Source organism: Dreissena polymorpha, chromosome 5, assembly GCF_020536995.1.
Source record: "Dreissena polymorpha isolate Duluth1 chromosome 5, UMN_Dpol_1.0, whole genome shotgun sequence".
Classification (NCBI taxonomy): Eukaryota; Metazoa; Mollusca; class Bivalvia; order Myida; family Dreissenidae; genus Dreissena; species Dreissena polymorpha.
The window spans coordinates 13,215,049-13,240,623 of NC_068359.1; the positions used below are offsets into that span (position 1 = coordinate 13,215,049).

The window sequence follows — 25,575 nt, forward strand, 5'->3', positions numbered from 1 at the left end:
GCACATCATGGCTCGCTAGAGAACAACACAGTATCACGCAACATACTTCCATGTTTTGCTATATTTAAAAAGATACTTAGACAATTAAATACCCAAGCACTTGAAAGTTCATTATGTTACAGTTACAGTTCTTAGTATATTGTGTGAAAGGGCACAGTTACCTGTATCATCGGTTATGGACCCATTATAACATATCATAAGCAGCATTAGCAATATGGCTTTTTCTCGAAAACCAAAATATGTCTTAGCAAATGTAAATTTTCACTTTATTGTTCCGTAATTTGACCTATGCATGGCTCGCTACAGAACAACATTGTATCACGCAAAATAGCCAAAGGTCGACTTAAATTCTGTGCCATGTAGTGGGTAGTGGTTACTAACAATACAGCGTTGTTACGAAATAAATTAATCAACCATGCACCCTTTATATCTCAAAGAGTTTGAATTGTGAGGCTATCAATTATTGCGAGTCCAGACCGAGAAATTGATATCTAAGCATGTTTGCCAAGTAACAACAAAAATGCAGTATGTTAAGATAAAACCTACTTATTTAAGCGCAATTCTATCGAAAGCTTAAGAGTTCTTCAAACGCTCTCGACATCGTTACCGGAGCGGACTAGTTCTTGGTGTATTTTTAGATGGTCGCTTTAGCGACCGTCTAATGTGCTTGATGTAAAATTCAGGTCGATACGGCCTGGGTATGATTAGCCCAATTCCCGCTTACACTACGCGCGAAGAAAGAGTTGTATAATTTATGCAAGAGGTTTGAGTTCTCCAATTATGTTTATTCACAAATGGAAACATTATATTAATATCGTGTTAAATGCAATAGTTTCGAATGGTGTTTTATAGAAAAGAATAAAAAAAACAATGATCGTATTGCACGTGTCGCGGAGGAGATTGCTTATGAATGATTAAAATAGTCCACTTTCTGCTGCGTCTGCGTGACGTAGTATTTTCGCTCATCTCATTCATAAATCTGAGGCTGGCGATAAACAAAGGGGAGTCCGGGTGAGAATTACGCACTAGTATAAGGTTACGCTTGTTTATATTCACAGGTCTCAATTAATAACACGTTGACCACGAGTTCAACAATTATTACCGGGATACGATAGACAACATAAAAATGATTCATTATCGCTGAAACTGTTAAAAAACATTTAAATATAACAAGAATATTCTCTAAAAAATGTAGTCTTGCTGTTTTGAAATAAGGTTTGGAATTTTGGTTTCTAAATAACTTAATTAAAAACAAAAGTTTAATTATAGTGTTTTTTACTTTTAGTCGCATATTTACCGCATTATAATGTGTGTTATAATAGGCAAACCGTACATTAGTAAAATTCAATCTGCCTTCGCACATAGAAGGAATGGGTCAATTAGGTGCTGCGTTTCCTTTGCTTACTTCAGTTAGAGGTCAATTCTTTACGTAAAAGCAATCACAAGGCCCCGGCTTCAGAGGAATTGCGGAGCGTTCTTACATAATTAAAGTCGTAGTCGCATGGTATTTGCGTTTAGCGTCCTATTTGGTCACGTGGTTCTTTTTCGCGGGTGTTTTGGCATTCATGATATGAGGCTATTAATAGATGCGCCTGTCGATAAACAAAGGAAAGTTTACGGGCGATAACAACGCAATAGGTTACGCTCTCACATACAACTCAATGACGTAGTACAGGTCGTAAATTGAGAGATTTGGGAAAAAGTTGACGCTTATTTATATTCTCAATTTATAAAACGTTGAACATAAGTTCAACAATAACTTCAGCGATACGATAGACTAAAAAAAATCATAATCGCTTAACCCGAATATAACAAATAATTTATAATAATAATACGAATGACCTGTTTCATAACCTCGTTGAAGCTACTACATCGGGTATTTCTGGAAAGCGTTCTTGGTTCTCAACACATAGCGGCGATCTTTTGTATTTACGGGTGCTAGCAACGCAATAGTAGAAGCTTAGTAGAAGGGTTAGCTTGTTTATATTCACAGTTCTCAATACATTGACAGTTGGATATGAGTTCATCAATTACTCAGGCATACTATAGGCAACCTCGAAAATGCTTTATAATCGCTAAAACCGAAAACAACTAAATATATTATATTAAATATATTTATAACAATACATGTCTTTTAAAAATGTAGTCGGCGTATACGCCGACTTTGAAATAAAGTTAGCAATTTACTTTTCTAAATAATTGAATACAATAAAACAAAAGTTAAACTATTGTGTTGTGTTTTTCACTTGTAAGCTGCATATTCACCGCATGAAATGTGTGTTAGCATTGTCAAACCACACATTAGTGTGAGTAAATAAAAAATATACTACGGGAGAGCACTTCATATGTGTCCTCATATGCCTTGTTATGAGTATCTTTCTTCATTATCGAAATATATCGTATGTTTATATTTGATTTAAACGCAGTTTTCTTTCGTCACATTTAAGTCACACGTCAATAGCGCCGTCATGCGAAAATGGGTCTTATGCGTTTCGGCAAGCGTTTGTTAAACCCAACATGTGCTCTTGCGCAGTCAGGCCATAGGCGACGCTGTTCGCTTTAAAATCACTCAATATGTTATGTTCTCCTTACCAGAAGGAGGGATAGCTGAGTGGGCTATTTATATGATGGGCGCATATGGAATAAGACCCATTTTCGCATGACGAGGGTCATTACAAATCTCATTGCGAATTGAAAATCCCACATTTAAAAACAATGCTTTTTGATACAAAATTGAATTCAAAATAGCAAACTTGTTAATAATGGCAGCCTATCGACGCATTAAGGAATGATTTCCAGACGTGCTGACCAAGTACGGCAAACATTGTGGTATGATAATTAAACGATTTTCTCTTATCGTGACACTATACTATTTCGCTAATGATTGTTTTCTCATCTTGGAGGCGAAATTGAAATTCTGCGAGATGGATTGTAACGCGTAATTGTAACAGGGCCACAATTTGTGTCGTTTGAGCATACAGAGAGTAGTCCGGAATTCCTTACACTTAACAGTGCTACATCCTTTGAATTGAGCACATACGCAGTGATGTAGCAAAAATTCAGAGGTTGTATCTCGAATCAGCTTATTAAATATTCGAAAATATTCATGCGTATCTGTTGGCGTTATGTTAAAGTCACTAAGATGAAAACTGAAACAGCTTCGCCTAAAAGCGCATTAGTGCTCTATACCTATGTTTATGTTAGCGTTGTTGACACCGTGTGAACTGCTCGGGTAACAAGTAAAGCATAAACAGCAATGTTTATATACTTTTATTCCTCCATATACAAGATACGAAGATTATTGTATATTTTGAATTTGTATATGGTGTCAAAAATCAAAAGTTTTGTACACGGAACTTTCATTATGAATTTATATTCTTGGTGAGATAGTCATTTGATATTAAAAAAAATATTCCTTTAATATGATGGTGACTGCAAATTTTCTTTATATTAAGTTCTCATTACCATTTTCATCATACTTTCTTTGCTTTCAGAACTTCCAAAAAAGCATGCTGTTTTTATTTTGTCTTAGTTATTTCTATGAAATAATAAGGATGATAAAAAGTGCACACAAAACTCGACCCGTGCGCTATGACACACACTTTTTAAAGTTGAATGGCGTGTGTTCATTTCAAACTTGCGATTGATTTTGAAAAATGAATTGCGTGTTAAATTATGCAATAGCGAACATCTTCAGTGCCTTCAGCGCTTTGATTGAGAAATGTTAACGCTCCCACAAAGTGGATCGACCCGAGACCATTCGGTCGTTATGTGGTTTTATATCCACGGAGACCTTACGGCGTATTGAATATACTTATAATGCACTTACCTCAATCTGTAATAATTGTAAAATAAAATAATTATAAGTTGTTCCAATTCACAACGATGTTCAACTTTACTTTAACTGAATAGGACTATAATACTATAGTTAAGTTACTCTGTGCGTAAGCCTGAACACAATTTAAAAATATATTTTCGAAATTTTTCTGCAAACTTACAATTTCACCTAGTTCGGGCATACAACAACAGTACAATATATCCATCCAGGGTAAGCTTCTTCATAGTGTGTGTGTCAGGAAGTTTAGACACATTCTCTTACTGTGAAAGATAATGACCATAGTTATCGTTGATTTCAGAGGACTCTTTGAGTACAGATATGCTTGCTTTTTGCCTAAATAGTGGTTGTTCATGATACTTTCAGGAACGTTCATTTCGTCTTTGTTCAATAAATTATTCCCTTGGGCTGTTAACACTGCGGGGAATCACGTGATCACAAAAGTACATCGTACGCACAAAATGGCGGAAAAAGCTCTTGCTTAATGACGAAAATCAAGGTATTCTCATATTTTATATTATCAAAATAAATGATAACTATGCGCAGAGTTCCCGCTTAGTCGCCTTATGAACTCTGGTAATTTTCGTTTTTCTTAGATTTCTGTAGTTTTCTCAAACATTCAGGAACAATAAACAATGAAAATTGTACATCGTCTGATCATACTTTATTTTGACGGCGACCTTTCGAATGTAAGTTTAATGCTTTTTACATATTTATACTAATTAAAGATGTTGACGACTCAATGTAAGTCCTCCATTCAGCTACATATTGATCTCGCAATCTTATTTATACTAAAGGAATGAATTTGTCGATATTAATAGATTCAGGGAATAACCATACATCTCCAATTCCTGAATGGTCAAGTATATCGCGGACTTTTGATGACCAATTCACAGAATTATTTCTTTTAGCAATTTCTGATCTTTGAATATTGTATAAATGTCTATTATATAATTATATTCAGATAAGGTTCACACTGTTACTTTTGTGCATGTCAACTATGATTTAAACAAGGCACGTAATGCACGTTGAACCATAGAATCGAACAACTAATAACTTAACCTTGAGAACTCAGTCTTATATTCAAAATCGTTATTTCAAGCGGTTTTCCTATCATCAAATATACGTTTATATAAAATATTTATGTAATATTAAATATGTATTTATGGCCAGATTGATGTATAAGAAGCGAATAGCTTGCTATTTCAATCATATACAGTTTAATTGCTGATCAGAAATAAACATTATTATAAAATAATATTATATTAAAAGATATATATACGACATGATGCACATGCTTGATGACGTGAAAATATCCCCTTTTTGTCTCCCCTGATTTTTTTGAAAACCTGACAGTGGACAGACGATATTATTACAGCAATATTTGAACAGTACAAATCGCGACTGTGTTGGTATTACTTAAAGTCCAGCAAATAAATTAATTGAATACATATATTAATAATAATTGAATCTACATGATGCATAGAAACCTTATGACAATGTTTGTCTTCAAGAAATCTCAGATACATATAACATTAAGTCAGAGTAAAACTGTAGGTCACCAGTTCAAATGATAATAATCAAAATTGTATTCACAAACGTTTCGCAGTTATGAATTGGCAGCATTTACTTTTAACCCCAATAGCTAAATCATATATTATTTTGACAGCCTGTCACCCGTCCTTAATTCCATCTGTTTTATTCAACAAAGGTGATTGGCTGGCATCACGGTATTTAGTGTTTTAACGACGACACAATTTGTGCAAAATCGCCCCACAAGTGCTTTCAGTACTTTGATTTGAAGCAGGTACTGAGTGGTCTTGCGTTCAATCCTTGATGGGCACGCTCGATTGATTTGACACCTTTTGTTGGTTATGATATGGTGATTTGCGGCATAAATAAGTACAACATACTAATCTTAAGCTTGCTTAACATTTTTGTTTTATTCAAACACACTGCTCTATCATACCTTTGCTCTGGATAAAAAAATGACGTACTAATGCATGTATTTATAAAATTGACTTAACGGTTCAAAGTTAGCCGAATTATAACACAACCGACTGTAAGACATCCCCACGTCCGACATCTGGTGTCCATAACATAGGACTAATTACTGTAACGGACGTTTATATCAACATGTTTGTAAGCATTATATATCAGAAAAGCAATCTAACACTTAGCTTAATATGAACAACATTTGAACAGAGAAGTTGCTAGGCGCCCAAAAGCGCTATTTGGCAATAACGGTTCCGTCATATCGCACGCGCTTTCGATACACTGTTTAACGACGGAATAACATTGTCAATAAATTCCCAACCAGCGCATTGCTTGCTTGATTCGTTTCCTGAAATGTGTTATGTATGGCTTCTTGTTTCTTAGCAAACATATCCGATCAAATTATTTCCAAGATGGATTAGTGCGTCTCATTTACTACTTAATCCTTATGTTACGGCATATTACCACGGACACAATGCCGGTGACATTGACATTTCAGTCAGGATCCGTGTTGCCTTCCTCGTATACAAAAGTTAACTACAACTGGACCCTTATATATATATATATATCCACAAATATCTCTTTGACAAATATTGTTCGTATTTTTATGCAAGAGATAAAATTGTCAACATGTCGCAATTTGTGTTGTAATGTGCATATATTACTCGCAAACCCTGTACAGTGTGGAGTGAGTTACTACACGCACCTATTCACGAGGATAATGTAATATACTGAACGGTAAAAAAAAAATAATTTTATTGTTTGATCAAAAATACGGTCTGCTTAAGCGAAACTTTGTACAGAACACTTCACCGAGCAAACATCCATTCTGTGATATGATTTCAAATAAAGCGGCTGTCTAAACATCTCGTGTTATTGCACGTACTTGTTTTCAGTACAATGGACCTATATAAACGAACGGTAAGAGTAAATTAAATATTAAATATCCGTTAGCAATTATATCTAAAACAACCCTTAATAATCTTGTTAATATGACAACATCAGAATACACTAAATATCTGACAATCGTTTTATGATCTCTCTATGAACAGCAGGGCTTTCAGGAACAAATGTCCACGAACCAAAATTGTATTAGGATCAATCAGAGGTAAAAGCTTTCAAACAAGAACGTCTACTTAATCAATATCAGAGGCAATTAACCTTATTTCTTTGAAAGTTGAAGCACAATTGTATCAATAGAATACTTGTAAGCAAACACGAGAAGCCCATAGAAACAAATAAACAATTTAAATGGGCCTTTTCACAGATTATGGCATGTATTGAAGCTTGTCATTAAGTTGAAATGCTTTATATTGATAAATTTAAACATTGGACCTAAACATCTCCAGTAAAAAAACAACAACAAGAAAACAATTTAAAAAAGGAAAAAAAGTAGCCCTCAACTGGGCTCGAAGCACTGTACCCTTGAGTCCTGGAGTAAAAAGTATTCCGCTTAGACCACTCGACCATCCGTGCTCATGCTATGAGCGGATGTATTTTTAACTTATATAAGCAATTGTTGTAGTTTTCCAAAATGTAACGACACTTACAGAACTTTCCAAATCTTTATAATGTTCAGGTTTCCAAATCGTCAAAAGATGCATATAATGGATATTGTAGAGCATGATAAATGTTCAGTATAACTATTTCCACATCAATATCATAATTAAAATGAAAATTTGCGAATCTGAAACAACTTTTTTTTAATTTTGTCAATTTTCCAAAACGTGAAAAGGCCCATTTAATATTACAATTTACGTGCTTATATATAATGAAGAGCTATAACATGAGTTCAATATGATAAGACACCTCAGCTGTTCATAAAATGTGTTCACATACGTCGGACATGACATACCAAAATAAAAATGAAAAACATATATTCTAAAATGTTGATACGTTTATGCCCCCGCATAGTTTTCTTATTTGCGGCCCAGTTGTCTGTTAGAGTATGGCTAAAGTGTGCATGTCTTGTTCAATGAACTAATAGAACACCGCTTCAAAATGCCTGATTTTTATCCAATAGTATTAATTTGTTATACAATTGTACACGTTTACTTTCTTACATTACCAAAATAAAATTCAGTTCGCACTTCTTAGACGAGTGAATGTAAATGAAACGATACCACTGTGTACGCTACCCAGCATTTTTTTAAAGTTCCTGTTTGTGTTCCACATTCAAATGTGGCATAATTTTTTTAAAACGACCATGAATAACGAGTGAGATTATAACATACGCAAACAATGCACGACAAAACTGTTCAGAAGTTATTTAAAAGCAATAACCGAATGGTAATTAATTGGCTAAATCAAAAATGTTTCAACTAAGATTGCTGAAACTTATTACAATTTGGCATTTTGTATAACCACAAATTTGTCGACAATTAAATAAAGTTAGCACTTATCGAATGATGTTAACTCTTTAGGGCCTATCGTTTATATCTTTCCGCCAGAGGCTTGCAATCGAAGTGGTTAATATATATGTTCTGTGTATTTATTCTTTTTATACCACATTTACATAGCACCCTTTTCATACTCGAGATGTGCGTTCTATGGCGCTTTACTTTTTTCCCCCAATCACTGGGTCGTAAGTCGTCCGTTAACATCTTGGCGCAGTATGCGGCCACGGCACATATGCTTATTTCCCTGACAAATACCCCTTTTATACACCTGGATGGAGGGGAGCAGATGTGGGATAAATTTCTTGCTCAAGAAAATTCCAGTGGTCAGGGCGGTATTCGAACCCGGCACCTCTCGATCCCTAAGCCAACGTCCTACCATAGACCACTGCTCCCAGTATTCATCATCAATACTGCCTCGTCATGGTGTGCCCAATTCCCAGATACATGACTTCTGTGCATAAATGAAATAATTTGATGTGAATAGTATACTCTAAAGAATCGATTGATATAGATAAAACAGGTTTCATATATGCATCGTATCTGTAAACGTTTAACAATCCATATGTTATCACTTATTCTAATCATTTAATTTATTATTATATTATTTATTGTTAAAAAAACAACTAGGAATGGTTATATAAAGCGTCCAAAGGCACTTTTCGGGTCGTTTAAACGTTCAAAAAATATATAATCTGATTATCTGAATAACCTGTACGTCAATGTGCATAATACACACCAGACGCTTTTTTTCAAAGATAGTAAACACGTGGTACATACTACGTCAGCATGGATATATACAACGCGATATTCAATTTAGGGCTGTCACGCCCATAATGTTTCATTATTTAACAATAATACTAATTGCACCATTTGTTAGGGAAAAGTTTGTTAACGCCGTTGGTTAACAAGCGAAACTCGACTGGAAAGGTTTTCATTGTATGTCATATATATCCGCCACACGCATAAACAATTTCGAATCATACCGGTATTTAAATGAATCGATGACTTGTTGATTTGTCATATCCGATACTTAGAACTGGTACATGCTAGTAAATACCCACAACATATATTTAAAAATGACTGCAAATAACCTTAATAATAATAATAATAATAATCGGCCAAACGTTTTTTACGCTGTCTACGTTCAGAACTATATTTTTTTACGATTTCTCGGGTAGCCAGAAACGAGAAAATGACTTTTAAGGCTTGATCCGTTTACGACAATATCTTTTTTCCTGAATATAGATCGGTTATTCAGTATTTCTTCATGTTCGTAATATACTAGTAACGGCGCAATTATCTCATATGTTTTGTATATACTTAATACTAATTATAAAATGTTATACATGGTTTTATTGTTATATAATTATAAAACAGTGGCAGCCTTTAAGGTGAATCATGATATTTTGATTTGAACAAAGCCTGCAAAAATGGTGTGAAGCATGACAAATTTGCAATTATAAACCAAAGGTGTCCATACAATATTAGGATTTATTATTTAATACATCATGCGGAATATACATTCATGCATCTATGTAAAATATATAATTCATGATTTATTCAATTGGGTCGATTACTGCTAATTGTCAGATAAATTTACCCATTACGAGTAATCACCTTCTTTCTCGTCATCGATGCCATTACCCGCCAATACTTCAAGATCACTTTGTCCGCTAGTTCATTGGTTATTTGTTTATACTTTGATGAACATATTTGCGACGACACTTTTTTGTGTTTTGTTTGAAGCATGGAAAATAGTATTGTGCAATCTCAATTGCAAAGGGTTATACATTGTGTTCTTGTCTTTTCCGGTTTACTTCAATATTAATCATGGTAGTGCACGTCTGGTTCGATGAATGACGTATTGCAATTGTCACTAGTCTGGCACTCTTATAGTTGATCATGTGACATCGGTTCGCCTGGTGTGTCCAATACTTGGCATTGCTTTTAGCGTATTTAAGAAACAAGAGCGTGTTTAATGCTGAAAAGCCAAAGCCATAGACGGACTAAAGAATACGCTGATGCGTTATTATTATTGTTCATTAGATGTACATAAACGTTTCTGACATTTAATTTAATACACTGATATGTGTCCATAGTGCTATTCTCTATAGAAAACGCTCGTCTATATAGCTATTTTCAAAACGACAATTTAAATGAGAAATATCACGATATGTTCGTTATAAGCATCAAATGACTGCTTAACGAAGATATGTTTCGCTATTAAAGGATAAAATTATAGCGTAGAAACATTAATATAAAAAGACTCACTCAAAGTAACCGCATGTGATTAAAATGATAGACAAACTACACTAAGAAACTTTTATCTGTTATTTTCATTTAAAGATATCGAAACTTTGATTTTAAGTTTGGTGGAACAGCCTCTTAATAAAAAGTGAGTACATTTAAAGTGTTCTTATTTCTTTCTTTTTTCAATAAACACGCGCATCTTTGCGTGGCGTCGTATAAACAATGTTTTATTGTCTGACAGTTAATACTTTGCAATAATGAGTAACACTAATAGCACCAATCACACAAACCCTGCCCTTGACACCGGGTTTTCGTGGAAGAACACGTCCAGGACTGGATGCTCATACACGATCACTGAACCGGAAGTGGATACTACGCTCTGCGGCCGCGGAGGGTCACTTAAAGAGCGCCGTTGTCAGCTGTTTAAATTGACCACGCTCGCCATTTTACCCGGAATAATTCTCATCGTCCGCGATGCAGTGAAGGTGGCGAATGATGTGAAGGTACTATTTAACCCAGTTATGCCTAGTGGACTCTCCCATCCTTCTAAATTGGATCAATTTATTTCCAAAATTAGGGATGTCTAGTATATTTATTTCTATATTTAAATATTTGTTACAGAAATTCCTTTAAGCAAACAGCGCAGACCCTGATGAGACGCCGAATCATGCGGCGTTCTATCTTGGTCTACGCTGTTTGCCAAGGCATTTTTTTCTAGACGCTAGGCATAAATGGGTTAAACTTAAAATTATGTTTAAGTCTTAATGGGGAGTATGTTTCTTTTCTGTATGCACTCTACTGAATGTGCTCGATAGGTATTCAATTTGGATTTTCAGTTTAGAGACGCAAACATAAATTAACACGTTGATGTAGAATATTGTAAGTATACGTGTAACAGTTTGATACCTTTCTTTTGCGGAATTTATGCTGTTATTTTATAACAACTATTGAGGCTATGGTTTCATACTCCATAAAACTATCAGTTCTTTGCGATGTATAGAATCGAACAGACCTTACCTTTACTGACATTTATTTATTTTTATTTCATGCTTTCCGGTGGTTTATAGACAAATATCAGTGAATTTAAACTGATAATTTCACTGTTTCAAACAATGAAAATTTTCAGTGAAAATTATCGATAGTTTTCACTGTTTACTGTGAAATGACGTCATTTTTTGACGAAATGACGTCATTATCACAGCGAAATTCTCTAGTTAAACTTGTTAACAATGTATATAAAATGTGAAAAAAAGTATAAAATATAAAGAAAATGTGTTTGATTCGGTGGAATATCGATTTTAATTCACTCGTGATCACAGAAAATATATATTTTCACTATTTTCATGATCACTCGTAAATTAAAATCGATAATCCACCGAATCCAACAAATATCCTCTATATTAAAACACGAATATTACAGACCATCGTTATAATGCAGCATGGTACTCAAACTGACAGGCAAACAATCACCATTCACACAACAATATCAATAACATGTTAACAATGACAAACACATTTACCAAATGCGTTAATTGTTTATAATATTATAATTAATCTTCTGGTGGGGTTTTCTACACATAGAGAAACACGCCAAGGCTCGCGCTCCCGGCGTCCTAAGCATCGCAACATAAACTTCTCTGTATTCAACGCTAACCTAGTATTCTATTTATCCCATTTTTTTCAACGTGACATTTAACATAAATAGATCTAATAACCTTAACAATAATTTTAATTCATTCTATAAAGTGCTTAAAATCTAACGACTGTTACCATGCGTAGTGATATAGAATGTATTTGTTCTGGTACGCATAATAGTCTTACAAATTTCACACAATATCTGTTAAACGAGAAAAAAACATCACCATATGCCTCGATTCAATTTTACGCAGCATGCAAATTTTAACACATTACGACCGCGAAAAGAAGATTTTATTCATTTTATTTTCGAAAGAAAATGATCAAAATCCAATACGGCGGTGATTGCTCCTGACAAAATGATGTCGATGTCAACATACACGTACATGTAGATTTACACACAGAGTCGTTCTAAACATAAATTATCAAAAAACTAAAACTACTCGCCTAATTTGTTAATGGACGCTGCAGATTTTGATGGCGTTTAGATCTAGCCTTCAAATCCTGTAGTTTGAGACCCAAACACAAGATTATCCGTAATAATTAATATCAAGCTTTGAAACACTTGTTGCAAACGGGTAATTCTTACTGAATAGACTTTCTTTGATAAAATAACAAAGACAAAGTTTATTCATCATAGAAAATACCCTTACATTTACTTGCATCCATAAGCAAAACAATTCGAATAGACTACTGAACCAAAATACACACCCATTAGTATGATCTACACACACAATTTTACAGTACATCCAAATAGGCACACACATTCTGAAAATCAATAAAACGAATAAGCTAGATCTACATGAAGATCTAAATCCTTCGTCTCACCGGTTCCATCCGAGGTAAGTAGTCCATAGAATATGCACTTTTTCATAATAACATCAACGATTCATTAACACGAAAAAAATGCGCGCTTTCAATGTTTTATTCCAAGACATCGCATACTACTAGTATTACTAGTTTCGTGTTCACCAAAAGATGACATCACAAAAATAACGCAATAAGTATGTCATTTTATGACGCCATCAATCAGCTGGTTCATTATACGGATGGCGAAAAATTATGCCCTTAGACTAGATCTAAAGGTTGAAGGTCGTATACTTTAAAAGCTAAAGTTTTCTCGACTATAGAGATTTCTTTTGAAAAATTATTCAGTGATAGAATAAAAAGTAGTCCGTGCACGCGACAGGTATATTCAACAAGGTAGGAGACAGGCTAGTTTATTCCATATGGTGTTACACCGTCAATAGCGGTATAAAAATGGGATAAAATAATATATGCGTATTTAAGAGATATTTATGTCCAATAATTAAAAATACGGTGGGCGGCCAGACCGTTACGGGCCTTTTCCCGCGATTCTCAATTAAAATGAATCCGATATATATGCTAGCCGAATGTCTCCAATATAAAATTGGACTCTCTTTTTATACCAAATTGTTGCACTTCGATCTGGTATCTACGACAGACATGCTGATCATGGACATGACCTACAATATCGTAACATTTTGTTATGAAATGGATCGAATTTCGTTTGCTTTTTTCGCATTATTTGATTTTCTTTATTAGAGCTGGTACACTGGCCGTTGTTATGTATGATCTTTGAGATACCGACACTGGGGTTTAATTTTATTATGCAAAACTGTCTTTACATTTGAAGTCTGTGATACAACAATGTTCACATTTGAACTATTCGTTGCAGATGTATTCTAACTATTCGTTGCAGATGTCGACCCATTTTAATCCATATATTACGTTACATATATTTATAGCATTTAACTTCATATGGAGTGTCAACTCACTTGTATATATATAACGCATACATTCTTGTTGAATATGTACATTTTTAATTTACAATTGCAATAGGAAATTCTTGTTTGTAAAGCATGTACTCAACATTTTTATTAACAAGAGTATTACCGACAAAGCGTTCATTCTAAAATAAACATTCAAAAGATAACGTGTTATAGAGGAAGCGCATTCATACGGGTTCAAAGTCTAGTGGAGGTACGGTTTTCCTTTTTATGTTTTATTGAAATTATTGAAAATGATTCCGACAGTTACAGTTTTGTCAGTCATTTTAAGACATTTAAACAATATAATATGTGAACAAGTCTATTTATCTTGATTATGAAATGAGATTTTACGGAAGCATATATAGTTTACCCCAATAATATGGTCATGCCGGATTAATTTATATCGACTAACTATTGAAATAGCATGGCATGTCGACATAGTTTTGTAGCTTTTTCTATGAATGCGTATATGGTCAAGTCAAGCCAGTAAAATTAAGTCGGAAAAAACTATGTCGACATACCATGTTTTTTCAATGTAAGTCGATATAAATTAATCCGACATGACCATATTAGTGGAGTGTACCATATACGCTCCCGTATTTTCCCCACTTAATTGTACTCGCCATCACGACATTAAGTTAAAGTATCGACGTAAATCTTTCCGGCTTTACCCGAACACATATTTGGTCGACATGATCTAAGTCGACAAATCAACATAATGTTTGGCGTCATGCTCTTGTGAAAATGACTTGCCATCATAGTTTAAGTCGACACGATGAGTTATTTTTTATGCCATGACACCTTTTTTATATCATGCCTTCATAGAATAATGTACACCCCAATAATGTGGTCATGCATGATTAGCTTTTCTCAACTTGCTGTGAAATAACATGGTATGTCGCCATAGTTGTGTAGGTTGTTCTTCTTAATTTTACTCGCCATAACGACATTAAGTTAAAGTCTCGATACAAATGATTCCGGCTTTTCCCGAAAAACTATTTGGTCGACATGATCTATGTCGACAATTCAATATAATTTTTGGCGTCATGCTGTTTTGAAAATGACGTTCCATCATAGTTTTAGTCGACAGGATGTGTTATTGTTTACGCCATGACACCTTATTCATATCATGGCGTCATAGAATGTTGACATCATCACAACATCAGGGTGTACCATATACGCTTCCATCGCTTTTGTATCGATTTCCCGATATAAAAATGGCGTACAAAATTCACACTCAATAAGTCAAATAAAATAAAGTTATGTCATGATTTTTGCGACATACAATAGTTTTATTTCGAAACGAATCATGATTATATGTATAAACGAACATCTTAATATCGCTAGCTTTACATCATGACTTATAAATGTCCTAAATAATGCAAGAAATTTGCCGCGTCGTGAGAAAATGCCCTTATGACTAATCGGAAATTGGTAGTTCCAGATATGCGTCTGTAACAGTATACTCTGAAAAGGTGTCGTAACGTCTGTAATTGAGACCACGAAATATTGCGTGACGATAAAGCAGCCGGGCTGACCGCACATGAAAAGGTGTCGTAATGTCTGTAATTGAGACCAGGAAATATTGCCTGACGATATAGCAGCCGGGCTGATCGCATATGAAAAGGTGTCATAATGTCCGTAATTTAGACCACGAAATGGGACGTTATAGCAGACGGGCTGAAAGCATATACAATGTTACCCCATATCGCACGACGCGACTAAGGTGAAAACTTAAAGTACAACATTCTGAAACATGTATCGTGTGGATACAAGGAAATAGTTGGATACATGTAGTTAAGCCTAAAACATTCATAAAAATAACTAACGAATTTATTGAGAATGACTGAAAAATCGTTCACGAATGTACATTGACACTGTTACTATAACTGCATCATGCTGATGTTCACTTGGTCGCCGAAGTAAACACAGTAAAAAAAGTCCACGTTAAAAGCCAGTGAGGCAAGGGCCAATTTAAAGTTTGAATCTAAAGGCTTTTTATACTGAAGTCACCGTGTTATAGTAGTTTATATAGTCATATCGGTCTTGCAAGTTTGAAGGTTTGAAGAAGTTGCCATTAAACGTGCATCCACACATGTGTGTATTTCGAAGGTTACATTACGTCTTGACCCGGAGTGTTTCCCAGTTATCGTTTTTAATCAACATACTAAACTCATGAAAGTTGAGAAAATTTTAAATTATAGCTGCATGTCCCAGCTACTAAGTTGTTACAATAATATTTTGAAACAATATTAAACAACAGGAAACAACATTAACCCAGTACGGTGACAACCATACAAACTCATATGCTTTAGGAAACGGCGAGTTTATCCAGGCCGACTCCTTAAAAGTTGCGCGTACAAAACACTGCCCATATCGGACAGCCTGAATACGCAAATGCTAACATTTTGCATATACGCACCAGAACAAGAAAAGCGGATGGCTCGTATACTTGTTGATATTTCGTGTTTGCGTAATGGCTGTTTGACGGTTGATTGCAGAACAATCGTTTTTAACTAAAGAACAAACGTGTATTCTTCGACAAAACAAACAAATACATTGCTTTCTATACCCAATATTGGTTAACAAGTGACAGGTACTCCTCTATGAAATGAGTCGCGTTCTGAGAAAACTGGGCATAATCCATGTGCGTAAAGTGTCGTCCCAGGTTAGCCTGTGAAGTCCGCACAGGCTAATCAGGGACGACACTTTTCGCTTAAACTTGATTTTCGGTAAGGAGGGACTTCTTTGAAACTAAAAATACCGTAAAAGCGGAAAGTGTCGTCCCAGATTAGCTTGTGCGAACTGCAAAGGCTAATCTGGGACGACACTTTACGCACATGCATTATGCCCAGTGTTCTCAGAACAAGGCTCACATTTAATATATAATTGCATGAACAATATTTACAAACATGCGTTTAGCAACAAGGAAATCAATACCAATTTTAATTAAGCGACAATGACGTACGCATCATGATCCAAATATCCTCCATAACAATATGTACGATGGTTTGGGTTTGCACTCTATGGAGCTAATTTCGCAAATGGTGTGCACTTGAATAACGTAAATTTTGATATGTGTAATAACGTCGTTTCAACATGCCCCAGAACGTTTCTTTAAACAGCTCTGTTGCATATTAATTAAATAAGTAATTAAGAATGTTAATACATGCTATCTATAAAAACTTCTATTCGAACTCGAGCATAATGCTGAACTTATTGTGAAATAGGTTTCTATTAAATACAATTCGATCAAAGAAAAAAACTAATATGATCTATATCTAAATGGCTCTATAAAACTATTACGCAGTTGTATGAATGTGGTTTTGTTCGAATATCATCATTTACGGTGTTGCTATGTTTTCGTATGACAGAGAACTACATTCTAAAGAAGTACAATTATGACCACGCGCGAACGGTGATACAACTTGTCCTATTGTTAATTTGGACAACAACCAAGTTGGTATTTATTGTGTTATTTACTTTAATGGCATAAATATGTTACAGTATTTATGTCAATGTCTGTTGATCGTTCACATCAATGTGACGTTTATTTGATTTACATCAACGTTTTCCTTTCTAGAAGTCTCATTCTGTGTTATATTTTGTTTTGATAGCGATGTAATGTGATTTTCAATGCGCAGAAACTATGAACCTATTGTGTGAAAATAAGCTCCTTGTGTTTGCTTATTTGATTAATATCACATATAATACTAAATTTAAACGAAATTATGGTTTGTTTGTACCAAAAATACATGATATCAAATGCAACGTTCTAAGGACACATTTTATCAGTAAACAAACAAATATAATAGTTGACTTTACAAACAAATACAGAACGAGTTAATGAAAACATTTTATTTTAAAACACGTTCTCTTTACGAGCAGTGCACGAAAAACAAGCCGAATGATCGCGTCGTCATATTCACAAAGTGTCTCGACGTTCAGACAAAATCCATTATTTGTTGACATTAATCCGTGCGAAAATATTTAACATCTTTTATCTTAAATTCGTGCGCGTCATTTTATAGATTGTAATCGCCTCTATTTGGCTTTTAATAACAACGAGTAGTTTAAAATTTGAGCAACATTGAACATTTTTCCGTGTTGAGGCTCTGTCAAGACTCTTGTTGCCAGTTGTGAATGGCATGAATAACGGAATAAAAGGAAATGATTATTTTAAATCAAATACCGTTGTGCGTTTATATGAAGTATGATTGCACGCGAAAATATCATAGCAATTCAAACCATTATATCAAGTTTGCATACTTCAATCACAATTTAAAACCGTACCTATATTTCAATACGCGCTATATAATGTACGACGACTGAATGGATTTTAGCTGAAGTAGCACAATACGCAATCACAGTATTTTGTTATACTTCGAATTATAACAGAAATATTGCAGACAATTAATGGTTTGTTACTGCGTACGACATGAAGATCATTATCGTTATCAGCTATGCGCAGTTGAATATAATTTCCGGTATGGTTCTAAACGAATTAATACCCTGAGGCGTGTGTGATTTTATGACCGATAGCTTCAGGCAAAACATCAACAATTAATTATTGTTATCAATCACTTATATGAGGTATTAGCAAGTAACATTTATGAATGAAACAAAAGAGACTTACCGGTATATGTGTTTGTTTTCTTCATAACCCTGTTCACATCCACACGATTCACTTGACATGGTTTGATTATTATAATTACATTTCCAATGACAGTCTCATATATTAAAAAAAAGTCATCAAGCATGTTGTGTTTTTTATTATTTATAAAAAGCAATGATCTTGGTTGTAGGCAACGATGGTGTTCTAAAAACTTCAATCAATTAAGTACAATAACTTAACTCGAAGGGCTTTGAACAAAATATTAATCGCCACCTGCCAAGCGACCGAACAATTTCCACAATCAAACATTAAAAACTTCATGCCTATGCTTAATACCCGTTTACTAGAAACAACAACAACCATGTTTTGCAATGCCAGACGAGTGTTTTTATTTCTGCGAAGTGCAGCCACGACAAATATGAGAGCATACAACAGTGTGACAAGTGTGATACATACCATCTATGGAAAACGTGGATACACAATTCTTACTGTGAACTGACCGACCAGGAAAAACCAGAGACGGCGAACGCTGGAAACCTCTGCCCATTTGTCAGGTGTCAGATCACAAACTGAATGTTGGGCCTCATTCAATAAAGCATTTATCTCGTCTTCAACGTACATTTTTTGCATGTTTAAACAGATAATAGACAATTTTTCTTTTGTGACAACAATTATACATACACAATAATTCTTTTATTACAAAATCGAGATGTTTCCGAAGTGAAATCGTCTGGTAGAATGACTTTACATAACCTAAAACTGTCATAATTTCCTCGTGCACAATCTGACCAATAGAAATCGCTTATATTTATACTGTAAACTTGTTATAACGCTTAAGACAAATATTTCACGCTATACTTCGAAATGCGTTATATTAAAAGTATTAATAGAATGAGGATAATATATTTAATGTTTTTCTGTTTACGAAAATAACACAAACCGCCAAGCGTTATCATTGTAACTGATTAGAAGGAAGAAAAGCGAATGCCTCGACAAACTATTTTCTTTGTATAAAATAAATGCATGCATAAAACTTTATTGAAATAACATATTTTTTGACCTTACGATCCACCATTTATTTTCATATGTTGCCGAAGAACACACACATACTACATTCTATTTCATAACATTTTCAGACTGTACAACAGAACCGCGAGGTCCAGGACAGTATTCGGTTCAGCGTTGAGATCAGTGCCGTTGTTCACGCCATGCAGATAGAGCGGGGAACCACTGCCCTCTACGTGTCCTCCAAGGGCGACCCCTTTGTACGCCCGCGTCTCCTCAACTTCTACCGCGACACAGACAATGCCCTTGGCGGCCTGTCAAAATGGATTAACATCGATTCGAACGAATTCTTTCAGGTTACATAACATTTTGTAAAAATACGTCCATATTAAATCAAAACAACCCAAAGTAAAGACATGAAATTTCCATAATCCACAGGCCGATTTGTAAATATATATTTTGCTAAAACTTTGATTACTTATTTTCTTTAACAACTTGACCCATGTTGACCCACCCTATATTCAATTGCCCTACACATACATATACACAACTCGCATCATGTTTATTAACGAGTCGACCCATGTTCATTTAGAGCTCGCCCTCAACACATTTTATGTTTATTTATGATGGAGCGCATATTTGCATTGATTCAAATGGATGTGTTGTAATAAAGGTTAATTCTTTCAGACGAAGGCAACTTTTCAGCGCCATATAAGCGACTTCAGATCTGAACTCAACCCCCTTAACGCAACCCTACGGCAAGTTATCAACTTTTACAGCAATCACATCGCAATATTCATCGCAATGATAGGACAGAGCTTGAACCTTCGTAAGCCGTTCAATTTTTGGACGGACCTTGCGTCCTATCAGAACCTGATCTTGAGTAAGGAACAGGCCGGCACAGAAAGGGCATTGGGAAGCACCTACTTTGCTCGAGGTAGAAACTTAATTTCATTTACTTTTACCAAGCCCATCTGTATTGTTATGCAACCTTAATGACATCGTGGGTGAATTCAACTTTTTGCTAAAATTCCCGTATTACTAGTATACTGATGTTGCGAATGCATTAATTCTATAAAATTATAGAACTCGGCCAAATATGTTCAAGTGTATTGAAATACTTAATAGTTCAAACAAAACGAACTATTGCTACAGTTGTACAATTTATCGTATAATATTGTGACATAACTATGTTTTAACATCATTCATGTGACATTCTTATGTTCACGAAATATGTTTATTACCTGTTTATTTCAATTAACCGTTTTTGTAAAATGATGTGTGTTATGTGCGTTCTTCAACGCATGCAGTTATTTTATATGTATGATAAAGACAAAGAGCTTCACATGATTGAGTCAAAATAAAATATTCTGTTCTGTTCTATTTTGTTCTGCACTGTTCTGTATAGATACATTTGGGACACTTTAGCACAAAGTAATCAATCGAGTAAGAAAACAGAAAATTAACAGAAATATAGTGTTAAATCCGTTTGATTTGAAATAATATGCAATCTATACATTGACTTGATGAGCATCAAGTCATCTCCTCAAAGATACCTTGTGTGGTTCTTTCTAAGGACAAGACCAGTATCAGTGGGAAACTATAGTGTATAAAAACCTGTGGATTGTTACAATTCTGGTTGACCAAGCAAATGGTATTTAATATAAACATACTTCTAGTTTAATAAATTTAATATCAATTATGACATCGAGGAGCAAACATATTATACAAAGGTTGATTTTTCCAACATTGATTGTTACAATATGAAGCTGTTTTGAACTTATCAGTCGTATGTGTATAAGAATAAAAACCATAACTTATGTCATAAAAACATACATATTTTTTAAGATTTTAGTACCGGTATACATAAATCTTATTTTGTGTTTTATTCAATTATCAACCAATATTAGTTTAACTGATATATCTAAGCTTTAATTTGAAATTTCTCTATACGAGCCAAATATTTATATCACATCTGCTTAATTACTAATACAGTAGTATTTCTTACTTGTGAGCATGTACTTAAATTAAATCAGGGATTATTTTTGTACCGAGTCAGCCTAAATCCTTATGTTAATTGTGTAGACACAATGATGTTACATGTTTATAATTCAATTGAAGTATTATTATCGTAAATGTATAAATCAAAAAATAATCAAAACAAATGATTAACTGTGTATTTCAGTACTGTTTTAAAGGATCCGAAGTAATTTTGTGTCATTGAACTAATGATGTGAATTTGAAATAGGACATCAAACTTGGAATGCACATCATTTTGGTGATGTTCTCAGAAACAAAATCCTGTTTATTTCATACTCTGAATGTATTTTTGTAATATGAATTTGATACTTTCATTTCTATAAGCAAAAGATTTTGTTTATTTCAAAATGGCGAACTGATGTTAATGACACTTCATCACTATTTCTGTACAAGGAACTGAAACCCAACTTTGAAAGATTCATTTACTTAGAAAAGATGGAAAATACTAATTTGAACACATAATAGCAAAATTAATATCTTTTCATGTTCTATAGATAGAAACGGGTAGGCACCAAAACATTCCAAGACATGAAAGATATGAAAGAATTTGTAAATTATCTTGTTATTATCTTCTTTTAACATTTAATAATACCCTTTAATATATTTTTTTTGATATGTTACAATTCATTGGCGTTTGTACCACAAACAAGAGATATAAGTTGTGCTCATATGCTTTTTCATTACTGTAACACTGTTATTTATGTAAATGATGTACTCTGCTTACAAAGTGTATTTACCACTTCTGTTTTGTGGTATAAAATACCAAGTACAAGTCGATTGAAAGATCAAAAGATAAATAGCAGCGCACTGAAAACTGTTCCTTCTCGATTCAATTTTCTTGCCTTGTTACCAAATTATATATGCCATATTTGCAATTTGCACATTTGACAAAGAACTCTGAACCAGTGTACCCCATTAAGTATATTATGTCTAATTCCAGATCTAAAGTGCTCATGACAAATCTTAGTTGATTACTGCATTTAACAAAATTTATTCAATTTGTGTTTTATAGTGTCTTTATTTATCTCTGGTCCAAAGTTTAACATGAATGTTTCATCAATTCAGAAACAAGATCAGTACATCATAACATACACCGTAAAATATGTTTTTTTTAATATAGTTTAGTTTTAAACCTATTCATTTGAGCTCGATTGCATCGAAAGCCTCAGGCGTATATAAACGCTTTCGAGTTCTCGAGTCCGTTGCCTTGGTATGTAACCAGTACGTGGTGTTTTTGTGGAATATCTAGAGAACGCTGCAGAGTGGGGATCGAACCCGCGACCTCCCAATCGCTAGGCGGATAACTTATCCATTACACCTTAAATTAAGTTAATACACTAAATACTAAGAAACATAATTATTGTTCAATTATATGGTCAAATGCCTGAGTCAGATGAATCGTGTCATATTACAAATAAAAACCTATAATGAACCAAAATAGTATTCATTCGATGTTAATTTAATTTTGCCAATACCTTAAGTGAAGCTTAGTTAAAACTCAATATAGCTTGTTACAGTAATTAAGCTAATTAAGTGATAGTTAATTAGTTCTTTGGATGCACATGCAGATAATTTTACTAACATGTTTTATGCAGATGAAAGTAGCAAAAGTGGGGTTACTCAGTATTGTAGTAAATAAGTGTTCGAAGTAAATATGAATGAATCGTCAATTGTTATGTTTAATAATTATAAAAGCGATTGTGCTAGCATATTGGAAACGTTGTCCAATAAGGTGTAAGGTCCCTGTGTGATCCCCACTGGAACCTAGTTTCAGTTCTAAAAATCATCTGTCAAAAGCACCATAACTATGAAATACTAGTATTTTGCAAATTAAAATGTTCCACAGAAATGATGCTAATGATAATTCAGCACGATGATGAATGAAACCAACACTATTCCACTGTATAACCGTGCTACAAATACTGAATTTCATACTGTTTGCAATTAATATCTTCCGCTGTCTTTTTTTCGAGCGTGCTCGTGATTTACACATTTTCTCTGACATTTGAAAATTAGAATTTCGATTGCAATATTAAAAATAATTATATTTTTTTTTGCGACAATTCAACCAGAGATTGGTTTATGTTAAATAAATAGTCTGCTGATCCATAGTGTGTTTTTGGTTAAATACACCGGCGGCTTACATTCCACTATGCGCGGTTTTGAAACATTGCGGTATACCGTGTTTATACATGTATAACCAAATTACCTTGAAGGTTCCTGAACCTGAATTCACGTAAACTAATCAAGGTTTTAAGTGACGAAGGTCGTTAGCACAACAAATGAGTAATTATAACAATACAACATAGGCAGATATACACAATTATAAAATCACAAATTTTCTCCTAAATACATCACATTATTTAGAAACAGACATGGAAGCACACATTAAAAGTAATCATACATTAATTTATAAGTGCATACTATAAAATATGTGAATCGAATCCAGCTGACTATGGGAAAATTATTTTTTCCTGCAAACATCGTACATTCTATACAGGTGTGTGTATTTCATGTGTATGTATGTAACTTAAACCTGGATTACTTGACTGTTCAATATTTACAAGACAGCATATTATTATGTGTGACTACACTTGAGCTGGATGCATTTTCTTAATAGACGTATAACATAATTTGTGCTACGTTTTGGATCTGTTTCGGGTTTGTTCCCGATTAAACGAAGCTGTAATGAATTGTGTTACAAATTGCGATTCCGTGTTTCAAATGGATATATATTGATTAAAATATAAAACAATTACCGCTTAAGCTAGTATGCCATGTACAAGATAAACATGTTGTAAGCAATTTTAGCAAAAAGCAAAACCATTTCAATATAATTCTTAGTTTTAACGAGTGTTAGCGGGCATGTATTTAACGTACATGTTTTTCTCGTCTGTCCGTCTTAAAAACTCGTGTGTTTATCTGTTAATATCCAAAGACAAATACACAATTATCAATTCATTATTTATTGTCAGTTGCATACTCTAAATAAAGTAGTTTTGCACATTGGTAATTTGAAATGCATGAACAAGTAAAGGTGTACAAATATATTTTATAATTCTCTTTTTTAAGGTCAACTTCCAGGCGTTGACCTCTTGTGGTACAATGAGAAGCGCGTTTTGGGATCTTACTTCCTTCAGCAGAGCCGCCAGTACTCCGAGTTCACAGACTCAAGCATGGAGTCCATGTATGACGGTATGATATACGGCGTGTACAGTGCATTGACTTATGAGTTTATGTGTATGTTACTTGCATTATTTGGTTATTTCATAGACTCTGAGATAAAAAACGCGAAGAGTGATTCTAAACACATCTATTGTAACAATTTTTGTAAGACATTGCAATGAATATATTTAAATTAAACAACATTGAATGAGGATGCAGATACAATTAAACAAGTTAAAGCGTCTACATGTTTGTCATGCAGTTAGTCTTTAATATGGAATGAAAGGCAAAACAAATAAATCCGCTATTTACGTGAAGTAGCAGTGGAAAGACGGTTAGGGGTGTAAAGCACAGGTTTACAAAACACACAGTGTTTTTCTATAGTACCATTGAGACTGTAGAAAGCATTTTAATTCAGGTACTGATCTAAAGTCCAGAATCATTTTGATGCAGCAACAGATTCTAGACAACGCAGTAATGACGCCTTCTGTGGTGGCTGGGGCTGTCTGGTTCGATAATATGACGGAATATATAAATATCCTGAAAAGTCTGCACGACAGTCTTGCAAATAGAATCGTACATGTGTGTATACATTTTCATTACTTTATTAAAATTCAAGCAAAACATAAAATCTATGTTGAACATAATATGTGCCTATTTTGTATTTCTTACACGTGGAATTGGACTTCAGATAAAGGCGCTCTAAGCAATGTTTACATTCGACCTGATTTCATCATTGTAATGCATCTACAATTACTAAAAATGACACATCAGCTGCACACGCTGGAGAGAAACTATTTAAATGTATGCGAGGCCAATACACAATTTACAAGCAGTATTGGC

The 25,575-nt window shown here is 34.1% G+C and overlaps 1 protein-coding gene across 1 annotated transcript in view; it reads left to right on the forward strand.

Moving 5' to 3' along the window:
* LOC127882118 (receptor-type guanylate cyclase gcy-18-like) overlaps positions 1-25,575 on the forward strand; it is an 88,438-nt gene that overhangs the window by 50,748 nt on the left and 12,115 nt on the right. Inside the window, exons 2-5 of the mRNA XM_052430574.1 lie at positions 19,659-19,883; positions 20,215-20,464; positions 24,640-24,762; positions 25,151-25,314. Coding sequence (XP_052286534.1) covers positions 19,731-19,883; positions 20,215-20,464; positions 24,640-24,762; positions 25,151-25,314 — 690 coding nt within the window. The 5' untranslated portion in view covers positions 19,659-19,730. The remainder of the gene's footprint in view (positions 1-19,658; positions 19,884-20,214; positions 20,465-24,639; positions 24,763-25,150; positions 25,315-25,575) is intronic.